We start from the raw sequence: 17,296 nt of genomic DNA, 5'->3' as shown, positions 1-17,296 counted from the left end.
GTCGTTGGTGGCATACACGTGAACCTGCAATGAGCACAGGTCAACAATTTCGATCCAAGCTTTTGAATCCACCGTTTGTACGTGCACTCGCCCAAATCCTTCTCTGTTGACATACCCTCATGTAATCTCATCCTGAAAAAGATCCCCTTGAGGTTGAGCGCATCCATCATCTTCTTCCCCTGTGTTTCTTCTCTTTGCTTCAGATGATTCCCCCCCAAAAAAATTCCTCTCTGTATTGAGACATAGCATATTTGCCAAACGAGTGAACGTATGAGAGAGAGAAAAGTCTAATTTTTCCCAGGCTCGTGAAAATTTTCCCTTCCCCTCTCCTTTTCTTCTTCTTCTTCTTTCCGCCCTCTTCCTTTTTCCTTTCACTTCCTCCCTTTCTTCTTCTTCTTTTTTTCCCCTTTCTTTTTCTTCCTCTCTTTTTCTTTCCTTTCCTTCTCTTCTTCTTAGCGACTTCTTCTTTCCCTTCTTCCTTTCTTTATTTTTCTAGCTTTGCATGACATGCAACCTTCTAAAAACAAAAAAAAAAGTGTTGCTTAGCACAAGAGGGAAGTAGCGACATCGTTATTGCCCAAAAATCCCCCCCTTTCACACCCATTCAAAAAACCCTCCTTCGGACGGCCATTTCCATGTCCATTGGGCGGCCTTTGCTTATGGGCAGCCTTTAACTCCATAATTGGCATGCACAGTCGACCAAGAGATTGCTTAGCACCACATCGAGACACACACATCGGCCAAAGCACCATCGGTCCGCCTTTTTGGTGCCATGTTGGGCATTCCCCGTAATCAATACTCTCCAAGAGTCAAACTTCTCAATTGAAAGATTATCATGAACTTTATGTGTGTTCATTAAAGCACCACATATAATATACATATAAACCAAGTCAACTCGTTTTGCCAATTGCCCGGGCAACTCAATTTGGTCCAAAGCACTGCCAAGCACATCATCTTTTCTAGGAATTTTCTCGACCACACTCTTACTCCATGCATTTTGAATGAGGACATTGCAAAGAGATGCCCCATCTAAAAGTTTATTTGCTTCCGTAAAAGCATCACATATGGCATGTTGATAATCAAAACAATCTCAAGATTAGCTTGTTCTGCCCAAATATCAACTAAAACCGTCCCGAGCACAACCTCGATTGCTTCAACATTAATTTTTTCCACTCATAGATGTCTGAAACTGCATAGGAAACCGAATTGGTCGTAACTTTTGCACCAAATGCCCAATTCAAGCACAGTAAAGCACATACTCTAGCCCGTGCTAGATGTTATCATCGAAAACCTTGTCAAGTTGAAATAGATCACTCGAGCACGTAAGACCCAACCCCTGAAAAATACTAAATTGCCCATAACTTTTTCATCTAGACTCCAATCGACGAGTCGTAAAGACAAGCTTGTCGAGCATTCCAAGTACTACAACTTTGGCCTATAAAACTTCATTTTAGCAACATCACTGTAGCTTGGCCCGTAGGCATCAATTTTCATTTCTTGGCCCCAAAACCCACAATAAGCATACATATCAATCAATCTAGCTATCGTATCACATTCTGGCATTAGTGATAAGTTTGGCAAAGTTTGAAAATGCTTGCAGATCCTGAAAAGTAAACAAGAGCAGGAAAAGTAAACAAGGACATTGGGAGACTCATTTTATCATCAAAGGCGCTCGAAGCGGTTTCAACGAACCACACATGTTTGCATGGTTAGCTCAGCTACCTCCATCCCCGACGTGGTGAGTTCAAATCATGAGCTGTTACCCGCATGTTGACTTTGTTTAGACCTTTCTCTTGCCTTGAGGTTTGCGTGCTTCAAGCTCGGCTGTTGGATCCCATCCTCTAGGCGTTCCCTCCCTCTCCAAGAGTCCAACACGAAAATGCTCACGTCTTGCATCCTCATGACGCTAATTAGCTGCACGGTGGAATACTATGGCAAACTCATCGACCCGGGCATATTGATTTTGCATGGCTTCCACAGGGCTTGCACTGAGATGCTTCATCATCTGATGGCCCCGATGCGTCATGGTAAATATCATTCCTTGATTGGGTCTGTCGGAAGACGGTTGCAAAGAACGGTCATCACCTTTATGGCCTTGGCCATGGTCTCTTTTTGATTCACATGCTTCAACAACGACTAGTTGGGATCAACAATTTGATTAGATGCTGTACACGGAATGGGAAGCTTGAGGAAGGGCTCCAGCTATTTCAACAAGTGCTCCAAGAGGGTCTTGCTCTGGACAAGGTCACCTTCTTGAGCATCATCTCTGCAATTGGTGGGCAGGCAACAACCAAAGAAGTCAAGTGGATCCACACATACATTATTACTAGCAGGTTTGAGCTGGATGTCATGGTGGGAACTTCTGTCATTCACATGTATGGCAAGCACCACTGTATCGAGCATGCGAGAGGCATGTTTGAGACCATGCCTGCAAAGAATGTGGTAACATGGAATGCCATGATTACTGCATTTGCTCAGAGCCGTCACTACAAAGCAGGGCTCCTCCTTTTCGCTCAGATGGAGTCGGAAGGGATCTTACCCACTAGAATTACATACATTCTCGCCATGAATGTTTGTACTTCTGCACGAGACTTGTCTCAGGGTATGCGTATACACGCTCGTATTTTTGCAGCTGGATATGCATCAGATGTGGTTGTGGAGTGTGCCCTTGTCACATTTTATGGCAAATGTGGCTCTGTAGGTAATGCAGAGAGAGTTTTTAGTCAGGTTTTGGTGTCAAATGTTGTTGCTTGGACTGCCATGGTTACTACATATACTGAAAATGGGAAGAGGCAGGAAGCTTTTCAATGTTTCTTTCAGATGCAGGAACAAGAGGTGGCACCAAATGAGGTGACACTCATTAGCCTTGTTGGTTTCTGTGCAAAACAAACTGATCTAAAAATGGGCAGGCACCTTCATGCCCTGATTTTATCATTTGGGTATGACTTGATTTTGGGAATAAACAATGCGCTGATCCATTTCTATGGGAAGTGTGGTCAGATCAAGGAATGTTGGATTTTGTTCAGTCGAATGCAAGTAAAAGATATAATTTCTTGGAATGCAATGATATCAGCATGTACTTTGAATGGGAAGAGCTCAGAAGCTAGGATGCTTTTCCTCAGTCTATGTAAGAGTAACATATTACCTACTAAAGCCACCTTAATTGGCATGTTTAAGGCTTGTGTTGGTCAAGCCATGGTATCAGAAGCTTATGCACTTCATACTTGTGCTTTGGAGGCAAGTGCAGAGTCAGATTCCCAACTGGAAAATGCCCTTATCAGTTTGTATGGTTCTTGTAAGAGCTTGGCTGATGCCCAGATAGTGTTTCGTAAGACCACGAAGAGTAATGCCATTGCATGGCATGCATTGCTGGGAGCTTATGTGCAACATGAGAAAGGAGATAGTGCAGTTGCACTCTTCCACCAGATGCTCGTGGAAGGAGTGCTGCCCAATGATGTTACAATGATTACAGTATTTTCTGCTTGTGCTTGTCATAATTGGCTGCTTGATGAAGGGAAGCATCTGCATGCGTGCTGGTTTGTGGCCCTTGGAGACTTATTCGACATAGTCCTGTCGAATGCTCTTCTTTCTATGTATGCCAAGTGTGGTGGTTCATGGGAGGTAGGTACATACTTTTTGCATATGTCAAAGCATAACACTATTTCCTTTAATGTGTTGATCTCAGTCTGCGCTGACCATAATCAAACCAAGAATGTCCTTCACCTTTTTTATGAAATGCTCTCGGAAGGTCTGTTTCCTGATGAAGGGAGCTTTGTTTCCGCTTTAAATGCATGTGCAAGTGAAGGATCACTGGGACTGGCTGAAGTCAATCGGATGCATGTGCGTATCCTATCACAGAAGCAATACATGCATAATTCTGTTGTACAAAATGCCCTAATAAATGCACATGGCAAGTGCAACAGCCTGGAAAGTGCTAGGGAGATCTTTGATGAGCGGATGGAAGAGGATGTGGTAGCATGGAATACTTTAATAGCTGCCTGCACAGAGAGTAGTTTAGTGTCTTCGCTGTTAGATTGCTTGCTACATCGAGGAATACTTCCTGATGAAGTGACTTATATAGCGATAGCAACGTCATGTGCCAGCCAGGCAATGTTGGCTTTAGCCTCTCGTGTGCACGCACGCATTATTGGTGATTCTCAAATTTTCTCCAATGTCATGCTAGGCACTGCTCTTGTAAAAATGCAAGGTAATTGTGGTGAGGCAGAGAATGCATTAATAACATTCAAGGCACTACTTAAACGGAATTTGATTGCGTGGAACACCATGTTGAGAGTGTATGCATGTTGTGGAAAAGGAAAGGACACACTTGAGCTTCTGCAACAAATGAAGCTTGAAGGTGTAACTCCTGATAAGATCACTTATGTTGCTGTTCTCTCTGCTTGTAGTTATGAGGGCCTTGTAGCTGAAGCCATTCATCTCTTATCAGTTATTAAGTCCGACTATGTCTCTGAGCTAATCGAGGACCATTATAGCTGTATGGTTGTTGGGCTTGGCAGGGCTGGGCAGCTGGATGGGGCAGAGTTTTTGTTGAAAATCATGTCATTGCAACTTCTGTCTGTCCCAACAATGGCCTTCCTTGGTGCTTGTAAGAACCATGGAGATTTTGAAAGAGGCAAGAGGTTTTATAAGTCGATTTCTGAGGAGGAGCCATGTGCTGCTGTAGCCCACACAGAAACAAGAGAATTTTTTGACATTTTTTGGGCTGATGACAAGAATGCTGTGGATAATGAGATTCTGCAACCCTCGGAATGATGTTTTATGAAGCAAGGACGACAGCTGGGATTTTTCTTCCACTTGTAGCCAACACTAAACATGATTCACTTGGTGACCCTAATGAGGTTTTTTGGCTTCCGGATCCTGCAAGCAGCTACTTGGCATGATCTAGGCCATTGCCCAAGACCGAATCCCACGGCCAAGAGCCTTGCAAATTCATGAGGTTACGTACGGTGTGACCCCGTTAAAAAGCTCTCGTCACAGCACCTGCTTTTAATCATGTTTTCTACAGCGAAAACAGCACCTATCTGCACGACAACCTCCTGCTGATGCTGTGTTGACTTCTTGAAAACCTCCATAAATATACGCTTGCTGTGAGCACAACTTAGCCAGTGTGGTGAGCTGTCCTCCCTACCATCCGAGAGCCACCCTGCACCATAGGTTCTGATGCGTTATGGTACTGTCCCTCATTTTCAAGGTCTGCACAGAACTGAAAGCAAGCATCAACTATTCTCGCAAAGTGTAAGCAGAGTTTATCATCAACCTCGCTCAGAAAAGTGCCAATTATAGCCTTCAAAGAGCATGGAGCTGAGCTTCCTGAGCAATTCGTGTTACTCGCCCCCCTGAAACAAGTACTTTTGCCCCCTGATGACAGAGGGAGAATCAAAGATCTGAAAAAAGACTTTCAGCATGAGGCTGAGTTTGAGTTGGGCAACACAGAAGCAGTGGTGATGGTGGACATGATACCATAAGTGAACACAACAGCTCTCGCAGAAGAGATGATGATGAGCTCTCACGATTACAGCGGGCGAGAGATGGGAACTGAGGAGTAGAACAAAGCGGACACCATGCCGGAAGACCTGGCACTGATCATGGCGTGGAATATGTTAGTGACAGTTGAATTCGACTGCAGCTGACTCTCGAACTACATCACCCTGTACTACCATCTTAGACTGTCTGGCCATTCCCCATCCCACATTAGCCATGTAGGGCTGTCTTATCAGCACAATGCCCATAACCTTGCGATAGCCTCGGGTTGATGCACCACAAAACCAGAGCTGCTCGGCTTGGACACTACGGCTTTTTACCCCTTGCCATGCACTGGTTGCTCCAGATCAACGCTCTAAAATTTCCTGTTGCAATGAGAAAAACTGAACCTGGAGAATCGCGTTAAACCAAAACGGGGTGGACCAGCAGGCCCTTGCTAGCAACAGGCGCAATAGGTACTAATTAGCCGAAGGCAGCTTGATAGTTGTGCCTCACCATAGCCCTCCTCTTGCCTTCAAGCGAAAATGGCAGCAATTTTTTACTTGGTAAGCCTAATGATTGAGCCACTTGGCTCAATTTCAACCATTTGTTAGGCGATTAATCCAACGTTCAACATTGATCAGAGAATGAGGCCAAAGGATTGAGCACTTGGCTCAATCTCAACCATTTGTTAGGTGATTAATCCTCCAACGTTCAACATTGATCATGGAATCTGCTACGTTTTTTTCAAATCGTTGTCTAATAATCTCGCCGAAAAGCAACACACACGAAAGCTTTAGAGTACAATTCCTCGTTTGGAAGGTGTACACACAGTTGGAAGCCATCATCATCTGTTCTGACAAAGTGTAAGCAGACCTCATAATCGATTTCGTCGCAGAAAAGCAACATACAGAAGGCAAACGAAAGCTTTAGAGTATAAGTTCCTCATTTTGGAAGGTCTACACACACAGTTGGAAGCCAACATCAACTGTTCTGACAAAGTGTTAGCAGATCTCATCATCGATTTCGTCGAGCAGAGCGACTAGCAGGAAACATTGCTGAAAGCCTCATAGAGAGCAGCACTAAGCTTCATGGATATTTCTGACAGTACTCATACCGTTCTTCCCCCTAAATGCAAGACCCCCTAACGACTGATTTTTCTTGATTCTTGATTGTCTATGAATTTCCTACGACAATCAAGATAGACATTACCAATATTGATGAAGCTCCATATAAATTACGCAACCCCTATTGAAAACCACCCAAAACCACCCAAAGAGAATCTCACCCTAGAAACTATCACCAAATTAAACCTTCTTCCTACAACACTCCTTTCTCTAAACCCCCAAAATTGTATGTCTAACCCAACTCCATTGTCATTAAACCTGCCGACAAAAACCTTGATCTTACTATTCTCTCAAAAGAATGGTATGAAAATGAAGCCCTTAGACAACTCAATGACCCTATCACGTATTAACCAACCACCCCACCTTCTCATAACTAGCTAGCCTCTGTCCTCTCTACCATCATCCACAAATACACCCTCCTCCCCATAGAACAATGTGCCTTCATCCTTGAATCCCTCTCTAAACCTTTCAAACCTTGCAAAATCTACTTTCTCCCAAAATTGCACAAACTTTCCCTTGTTGCAAGACCCATTTGTGCTTACAATGGCTATCTTTTTGAAAATGCATCCAAATGGCTTCACATGCAGTTATACACTATTCTCTTAGATAAAAAGCAACATCTAAAAGATTCCCTCTTTCTAATCAAAGACCTACATAATACTCATTTTCCATCAAACTCTCTCCTCTTTACCTTTGACATAAACTCCCTATACCCTAGCATCCCCGCAGACCAAGGACTCCGTGCTCTAAAATCAAGCCATTTACAAACGCTTTGACCCCCAAAAAACCAACTTCATCATCTCTCTTTCTACCCTCGTCCTCACACAACACTACATCATTTCAAAGACAAAGACAAAGTTTTCATGCAAATCAAGGGCACCTCTATGGGATCCAATTTTGCCGTAGTGTACGCTTGTCTCTTCCTTTGCCACCTAGAATCCCAATCCCCACTTCTTAAGAACCCAAACGTGGCATATTTTATAAGGTTCATTGATGATGCCTTTGGAGTATGAACAGGCCCTATCGAGTCCCTAACGCTTACTCTCAACACATATGTTGGACCATTGCATGAGCACATCAAAATTCCCCCCTACATCTCTACCAATCAAGCCACAAGCTTAGACAAACACTACTACAAGGGACCCAATTTCCTAGCTCACGACGTCCTAGATTCTCAATGTTACCACCTTGGATCTCTTGGCATCCAACCCACCAAAAAATAGCCTTCATCAAATCAGAACTCAGAAGATCCATTGTGAGGGAAAGCTCCTTCGAACACTACCTAGGCACAAGAAACCTCTTTTTCATTAACCTTAGGAAAAGAAGCTATCTTAGGGAAGTGCTTCTTAAAGTATTTAACTCAATCTTCTATTTGGAAAGGAATAACCTCTTGAGTAAACCCTCTCCAATCAAAAAACCTCCCCTAATCATTTTCAAAATACCTTTTATCCCATAAATTAGAAAACTAAACCCCTTCTTAGAAATTGGAGAACTTATACATCATGCTTGCCAAAACTCTCTTAACCTCTCCCACTTGGAAAAGCCCATCACATGTTGGACCACTGGGCCTAATCTGCACACTTCTCAAACACAATCCTAATTTTGCTTTGCGCTTTGTACGGGCTAATGGTAGCACTACTTTGGTTCATTCATCACCACATGCCCCCCTCGAAGATTAACCCCAATTTAAACACTACCCCCCCCCCCCCCCCCCCCCCCCCCCTGCCCTTTTCACCCTACTTATCGGTAAACCATATTTTTTGCCCGATGCTCTTTTCCCATACCCTAACAAGTGGCACACACCCAATTGCCTCTTGTACCTAAATTTTACAAAACCAATGGTTTTCTCTACCTACCAAACTTTGAAATTGTTCCATAAATTTTTGCATATATTGTGTGATATTGCTCTTCTTGCAAAATTTTATCAAACCAAAGGTCTTCTCTACCTACCCGGGTAACTTTGAAATTGCTCCATAAATTTTTGTATTTATTTTTTAAAAGCCCGCCCCTTTAAACAAACTCACGCATGATTGCTTCTCTACCCTTTAAACCTTTTGTTAACCGACAAGTCAGACAGTGGAGTCAGCACTGGGCGAATAGGAGGTTTGGGGACTACCCAACGCTCCTTATCGCTTGGTGTTGACCTTGGTGTTAAAGTAATTACAAGAGGCAGTTGAGTCAATACCGGGCGAATATGAAGCTTGAGGAGTGCCCAACGCTCCCTATCGCTTGGTACTGACCTTGATGTCAAAGACATTACATGCGACAAAGAAGTCAACACCGAGCGAATAGGAGGCTTTGTGATTGCCCAAATGCCCCCTATCGCTTGGTGCTGACCTTGGCAAATAGGCATCGGCCCAGTAAACATCCACGGACATTACATTGTTTTGAGTCAAGGACCAGGCTTGTCGGTTCAATAGGAAAAGGGTAAGAGTGATCGTCGATGAGAGGTGCACTCTAACTGGAACATTCAAGGGTTAGTTGGCTAAGAATGGACACCCAAGTGTGAATGGGCGAGCTCATATAAAAGTCACCTAAACTTAGAAATCACTTATTCTCTCATTTGTGCAATTGAAGAGTGCTCTTGCTCCATCTATATCTCCTTGTGTGTGTGTGTGTGTATGCGTGAGAGAGAGAGAGAGAGAGAGAGGGCGAGAGGGCGATCGAGCATTGCAACGGCACGATGGCGGCAAGGTGGTTGAGCGCGGCACGACGGTAGCTCCTTCTTCTTCGCAGCGAGGAATCCTCCACGAAGGCGAGAGTAGGGCGGTGAGTGACACACCCTTGCTCTCTTGAGCTTGGTATTGTGTGCTTGCAGCCATTTGTAGCTTGCACACAGTGTACGGCAAGTCCATTGCTTTGACACATGTGACATACATGCACATTTTTGGTGCCGTTGCCAGCGAAATGCCCTGCATTAAGCTCAAATAGCACTCTATGCTGCTTTGTGGTGCATTATGAAATATAGGAAAGGTAGAGAAAGAAGGTGTGTGGCTTGTTGAGAAGGATTTGTGACCTTTGTTTTTCCTGTTGTGTACTCTTTTTGTTAATAAGGTGTTGCAATGTACTGTGTTTTCTGTTGATAAGGTGTTAGCTTAAGGTAGTAGATCTATAATGTTAGCTCTTTAAGATACAGTAAGTAGATCTGTTAGTTAATTAGTTGATGTAGTATTGTGTTACTGTATAACAATAGCTTTGTTAGTTTCAAGTAGGTAGGTTAGGTGTGAGTGTGCTCGCACGCGCGGCGCAGCCGCGACGACCTTATCCCAAAAAAATAAAAAATAAAAAATTAAAATATTTTAAGGTAGGACCGAGATCGGGAACATTCCCCAGGCCTAAGCCCAAGCCCAAGCCAAGCCCACGCTCAGGCTCAGGCCTCAGTCATCCTTTAGAATTACTTATTTTAGTCTCACGCCTAAGTAAAAATCGACTCTTTTGAGGACCAACTGAGCTTCGGGTAACCGAATGCTGTGCGGTAAAGCACAGCACGACCCCCTGAGCAATACGCTCAGTTTGAGCTATCACACGCTGTAATCCAAAAATCGATCATAAAAAGACATTAGAAAACATCAAAAAATGAGTGAAAACGGGGTGCAAAACGCCCAAAAAATCAAGCGGTTAACCTTCGAGGGTATTTGCTGATGCTTGTAGGGTGCCAAAGGCACATGCATCTGCGCGTTGGTTGTGTCCTAGAGGCCGAGCAACTAGCGAGCATTTTGACTTACGCGAGTTCTCAATACCCACCTACCTTAGGTTATGGGCCCTCAGCGGGAACCCAAGGTAGTACCACTCATGACCCGCATATTGCGTCTAGTGACTCTTCCTCTGACTACGACATCATGGAGGGTTACCCAATGCCTAATCCTGATAGCTCCAGCCAAGACATGCATGCCATGGGCCCACAGCCCGAGCCGAGCGTGCTTAGCCAGCCGCTTGAAGGAAACCTTTAGTAGAGCCACTCGCTCCGAACATGGAGCTAACCATGTAAATGAGGGGGGTGGGGAAGTAAATTTACCATTCATGACTAATGTAGACCCCATGCTCTTGGAGAGTGTGCACGCGAGTACTCCATTCACTGCAACCCCTGACTCTTCAAAGCTATTCCCCTCCGAGGTTATATTACCTGATGGTAGAAGCCTTGCCGAAGTGCAAGAGGTTGAGCGATACATCATTGCGGCTAGGGAAAAGGAAATCGAGAGCTTACGCAAGGCAGAGCAATGAAGAGAGTTCAAAGCGAAAGCCCCTATGTCAATATCCTTGCTAGGAGAGTAATCGAGTGCTCCTGAATTAGCAACCACTAAGGGTCAACCCATAGAGAGCCACATTGCATCTAGTTCAAAAGACACCGCTAGCACCTAATCCTAGATGGAGCGTTCTTAAATGAGAAGTGGGAGTACGAACTACAAACAAAAACTCTAACCGACCTATACACAGGTCACACCTATCATGTGGGTTGGTTAGATGTCCTACAATCCACAACGGGTGCTACTAGTGTAGAGGATCAGCAACAAAGAGTTTGTGAGGTCATCCATAGGGTTATTGAGCTAGAGAGACAGAACATGGGGATCCACATGCCTTCAACGGGTCTCATGATATTCTTCGATACAGAGAAGGCTAAACAACCGAACTTATCGCAAATGGAGACTCCCTCGATAAGTCCGATGGATCCTCCATATGTGGTTTCGCCAGGGGTCTCAGTGCAATCTGAGCCCACAAGTGATAGCTTTACCTTTCCAAGTCTAGCTCATCTTTCCCTTGATGACACCACGGCTACCATGCCTACCCCAATGATGGGCATGCCAAGAAACACGCCATGGACCTCATTTGTTAGTAAAGCACCGCTACATGGTAGCTGAATGCCTGCAAACAGTACCTACAAGTGTGTACCAATCGTATACACCTATGGGTCTTCGTACTCATGTAGCTCCTACCCCTCCCATTGTTTCAACAGTCTATGCTCCACAACCACAACAACAAAGCTATTATTTCAATGGGACCATACCAGCTAGCATTAGCATGTCACATCCGACGTCTACTATGCCTAGGGCCACACATATGAACTTTGGGCTGCCACATGGCACAACATTGTACCAAACTTGGAACCCAAGGGCTTCCTATGTGCCAAGCCCAATGCCAATATCTACTCCACATGTAGTCTCTAGAGTGCCTTCACCCACGGTGCATGCTCACTTAGGTGACTTGGCAACATTTGCTCAAGCTATCGATCGATCTATTGTTGAGAATATGCGTAACACGCCTGATAGAGAGCCTAGAAGTAAGGCAGTAAAAATAGCCAAGCTCACACAAAACGTTAATGGAGACAGGGATGTGGGAAAGCATATCGAAGTGTTTGAACAAATATGCAATTCTCTAGGAGAGCACAATGACCTGCATAAGAGTAATGATTTAAGCCTAACCTTAAGTGGGAAGGCTAGGGATTGATATAGAACCCTAAGGGTGGAAGAAAAAATGATTTACCCTACTCTTAGGAGACTGTTCTTGAAAGAACACATACGAGAGGGAGTTCTTTGGGGTGTAGCATCTTAGCTTCAAAAAGCCCAACGAGAGGAAGGAGAGTCAGTGAGAGACTTTATTAGTCGCTTGAAGCATTTGAATTCTTGTTGTAATCCAAATGAGCGCTTCAATAATAATCAATTGCTTGATAGATTCATTAGGGGATTACGACATGAGGATATCTACAATGGCCTAGTCATTAGAGGTATCACCACTTGGGAAGCAGTCACCACCAATGCGAACCAATTGGAGGATAATTTAATTATACAAGGAGGAAGAGTGTCTGTTGAGCCTAGATCTACTAGCTCGCAAGCATCGGGGCATCAGCCAATGACCCAAAAGCCTATTGCTAAGGAGCCAAAGATATCTGAGATGACTTTAGCAGATTTCACCAAGGCCATTCAAGAGAGTCTTAGAGACAATCGTGTTCCGCAAAACAATCATATGTATCCAAGCAGGGAGCAACAATGGTGCTCAGTATGCTATGGTCCGCATAGTACCAGTGAATGCCCTACTTTTAGAGTAAAATTCAATGGAAATTGCAATGCTTGTGGGAGGTATGGTCATCAAGCTAAGGATTGCATAGTATTTAAGCGTGCATGGCCAATAGACCAACCTTAGCATGGACATAACACCTCGAGTGTCTGCATTGTGATGCTGGCCCCACCTCTTGAACAAACGTCACAACACATGGTCCCTAGGGCCCAAAATGTTGTTCAAACAACACCCTTACCACCTCTAGTGCTAGGACCGCAACCACCACATCCAAGAATCACTTCTGTGAATCAAGTGGATTGTCAGTCATCTATTACTTGTTTGGAACCCTAATATTTCCTATGGGATTGATGCGCTTGAAGAAAGTCTACAATACTACATGGAGGACTATTGGGGACAAGTCAAACCTGTCTACCAAGTAGCTCTTCTTGCTGCAAGAGGCCAAAATATTAATTACACTGCCAAGAGACCACCTCTTCAATGCTATAAGTGTGGAGGTCCACATCGTGTGGCCGAGTGTCCTATTAAGCTACAAAAGAATGCCACACTAATGCAAACCAATCAAGCGAGCACGTCTACAATTCCGATACTCATGTGTAATCAATGTGGCATAGACCATTTGATTTCCCAATGTCCAAATAATCCAAATACGCCAAAGATCACGCCATTAAACATGATTGAGGCTACCAAGGAGCCATCACAAAGTACACATGTGGTACCGGTAAACGTACTCACACGATCGATGCTCCAAAAACAAAATTATATTCTTGAAGAAAGAGACACGGCATCAGTTGCCCAATCCCAAAAGAAGAAGAAAACACGAAGGAAGAGATCGCAAAAAGTAGCAAAGTCAGCAGACCCTAGTTCAAAGACCAATATAGGGACTGGCGACGACCCTGTATATACGAATGATGCTGAAGAGGATTTTGATTCAGGTGAAACCATGGAGACCAAAACGACCACTAAGAAAGAAACCAACAAGGAAGATCCGATCCAAGAAGAAGATAGGAACTTATCCAAACCCTACAGAGGAGATCGAGCGAGTCAAGCAATTAAGGATTTTGGTAGAAGATACCCAAAGGGATCTAGAGCTAGCACCTAGGCAGACCCAGATTACAGACACAGTGTCCATAAACCCTTAGCCATACCTAGTGTCATCCAAGAAGAAAGTGATTTAAAGTCTTGGGAAAGTGGGCGTACTCACTTATTGTTGGAAAGAATGTTTACAGAGGGACTACCTGAACCTATTAAAGAAATGGAGATCCCATGTTCCCCACATCAAGGGATTGAAGCCCAAAGGGTGCCCTTAAATATTTCCAAATTGATGGATTTCATGGCTTCAAAAGTTAGAACCACCATCATGTCCGAACTATATGGAGACCTTGAGCTATTCTTAGCTCTTCAAGATTTCGTCAATGGAGAATTGAAGGTCGGGCTATCACAATTTGCATAGATGGATGGAGCTAGGGAGATGCCAATAGAGGAGGAACACTTAGATCCACAACCCAATCAAGATGAGAACCCTGTTGTAGAAATACCTCTTAGCAAGTTGGGATAATACTTTGAGGGCGATGAATCCAATGCAACCATACCATATCACTACCAAGGGATTAACTGTGAAGGGAATCCTTGATGGTGGCGCTGGGGTTAACATTATGACTAAAAATTGATGGGAAACTATGGGAAGACCTCACCTTGGGACCACAACCATATTAGTAAAGATGGCCAATGGGTCTATTGTTAAACCTATTGGGATGCTAGAAGATCTCAAGATCAAGGTCCTTGGACATAAAATAAGAAATACCTTCATTGTTATGGGTTTCTCCAAGCACACTATGGCATCTGAGATGATCTTAGGACGTCCTTTCATGACGGAAGCAAAAATGGTGCATGACTGGTCTAAAAACCATGTCTACTTGCAGTTCCAAGATTTTGTCATTCGAGTGGATCTTGTAACTAATCGAGCACATCATTTAGGAAATAGGTTTATAATCGATCATAGATTTGACACCACAGTTCACTCAGCCCCATTGCAGTATTGCTACACATGTAAAATGGACACTGATGTTGGGGAAGATTCTCCTCATATGGATGTATTACCTGGGATGATTAAGTCGAACAATGTGGATTGGGTCCACTTAGCAGCAACCATAGACACTTGGGGAAACATGGGGACGACCTGGGTAACACTTGAGGGGGGTGAAATTCCACCACTCATACCCTTAAATATGCTAGAAGCAATGCAGATAGCTTTTGATGACCTACAAGATGAAGGTCTGACTGGCATTGGAACCAGTAGCGTCTCACAAGACTATAGCCCATACGATTTGTGGTCAGAATTATCAATTGAAATTGACTATGAGGACGAAGAATCTGAGTATAATCTTAGTGCAAATGTGGGTACAAACCATTCAGGGCCCAGTGGTACCCTAGATGACAATCTATCCAAGGGATCAGAAGACACAAGTAGCGATTCATCTAGTGACTAGTCCCTAGAGGTCAGCCGATAACCAAAAATTAGACAAGAAGAGTAAGAGATATAAGAGATGACGATATCGAGAAAATGTGCGTGCTAGAATAAATGAAAAGAAATCTATCGCAGAGGACAACTTGGGAGTTACACATGCATTCTACGTTTAAAGAGAGGATGATTGGTTGTGGACTCTGACACACCTCTATGATATCCAATTGAACGAAATAGCCTCTATGGAAGAGTACTATAGAACGCCTTATTGGACACGGGTGCTAAGTATAATCTGTTATTCTATGGAGTTTGGTGTCAGTTAGGGAAGCCACCTCTATCTGAGAGTATTATCCAAGTCAAGGGTATCAACAAGAAAAAAATTGCGGTTTTTGGAATCTGGCACACTTTTGTCAGTTATGAGAATGGGGTTGTAGCTCAAGACTTTTTGGTCATGCCTGCTGGAACTATGAAGGGTAATATAAATCTAGGACGCACGTGGATGATAGCCACCAAATGCACTATTGATTGGGGAACTAGGGTGTCACAACGCAAAAACCAACTCTTAGCCCTGCCACTCAAGCCATAGTCCCTAAGATATTGCCTCTTAAGGAAATAAAACCCAAAACATTGCATGTCCAAGAGGTTGAATCATATGTCCTAGAGCTTCAACTGCTATAGTTGAAATAAAGCTTGAGACACATAGGACCCATCCTAATATAACAAAGAAAACATACAAGTGGTTCCATAAAGCTTCTTTAGTAACCATGTCTAGTGCTAAAAGACAAGAGTCTGATAAGAGACGTCCCACTTGCCCCAAGGAATGTAAAGAAACGTTGCGTTGGATTCACAAAAAACTATTAGAAGCCCAAGGCTACTATGAAGGAAATGATCAAATCTAGGTGCCAAAACGTAAATTGTACTCTTATTTGTCACCTGACCCATGTGAGCCCAATCATGTAGCTCCAAAACAAATTGACGATCACGAAAAGAAAAAAAATCACAGAATGCTACACACCCGCTCCAGAGTTAGTTTGGGTACCAAAGAAAGAACGATTTGTTCCACCTAGCTTAGGAACAGGGAAGTCAAATGTAGCTTTTTGCTCTTCATGTAGTTCTTATACAAAAATAGAAGCTTCGACACAACCTCCACCTACCATTGTACATACCCATACACACAAGGAAGAGTTTGCACCTCCCATTGTAAGTTCACCACTTACAACAACGTTGCAAATAAAATCATGAGAGATTACCTTACCACCCTTGCAACTAGATGAAACGCATAGGACGGTCAAAAACTATTGGTTAAAGCCTTCACCTATAACAACTTGGAGCAATTGATTTCAAAAGGTGACGACATCTTTCCAAAAGGTATGATCTACCCACGGGGGGAGTGTTTGCTGACAATTATCATTCACTTACTCTCCTCTCAACCTTCCTCCCTAACCTCTCAATCTCTCAATCTTAGGGAATGTATATATAAAGCCCTATACTCACAAAAATACAAAAATAAGAAAGTAAAAGAGCAAGAGCCACCAAAAAATAATCTGAAAACTTACAAGTTCTATACATAACACAAAATCATAAAAACACATTATGCACAAGGACATGACATTTTGACACGACCCTTATAATATTTGCACTCTAATCATCATCTATCTGTGTGTACAGATATGGCTAGACGTATGCTAGAGTCATCCACTTCTGCCTTGGGTAAGAGTTACCCTCGTTACTTTTCACAAGTGTTTCACATGGTCTTTCCGGGGCTTCCCTGTGAATGGGATTTTGTAGGTATGCTAGCATGTGAGAGGAATTTTGACGAGTTAGAATGGCTGATACGTCTCTTGACCACGACTGATTCATACTTAGTAGAGAGCATTTCTCCCATTGCACAAGACTACCCTTTTGACCAAGATGACTATAGATGTCTAGTGACCTTCTTAGTAAACATTGGTGCCTCTAATGATGAAGACAATTTACATGATTACACGGATGGCACATATGGTCTCACGGATGATGACTTTGTTTTTCTCGATGACGAGGATAGGGGTTCAGCCTTAGGGTTCCCCCCCAATCTCTACAATATCCTATTCCCTTGACTCTCTAGGGGGAGTGCAAATAATTAGGTTAGGGTCCCTTATGTTGTTTAATTGTGTTCAATAAGGGTTGGTACCTCTTCCCACTTATGTGCTTCCTAGAGTTATTCTTTGTGTTTCCT

The 17,296-nt window shown here is 43.4% G+C and overlaps 1 protein-coding gene across 1 annotated transcript; it reads left to right on the top strand.

Moving 5' to 3' along the window:
- Positions 1–1,687: 1,687 nt before the first annotated feature.
- Positions 1,688–6,472, top strand: LOC147460549 (pentatricopeptide repeat-containing protein At2g33680-like). The gene has a single exon (XM_086507966.1). The coding sequence runs from the start codon at positions 2,122–2,124 to the stop codon at positions 4,771–4,773; it is 2,652 nt and encodes an 883-aa protein (XP_086364092.1). The 5' UTR covers positions 1,688–2,121; the 3' UTR covers positions 4,774–6,472.
- The last annotated feature ends 10,824 nt before the right edge of the window (positions 6,473–17,296 follow it).

Source organism: Adiantum capillus-veneris, chromosome 3, assembly GCF_014529385.1.
Source record: "Adiantum capillus-veneris isolate H3 chromosome 3, ASM1452938v2, whole genome shotgun sequence".
Lineage (NCBI taxonomy): Eukaryota > Viridiplantae > Streptophyta > Polypodiopsida > Polypodiales > Pteridaceae > Adiantum > Adiantum capillus-veneris.
This window is presented reverse-complemented; position numbering and strand designations above follow the sequence as displayed.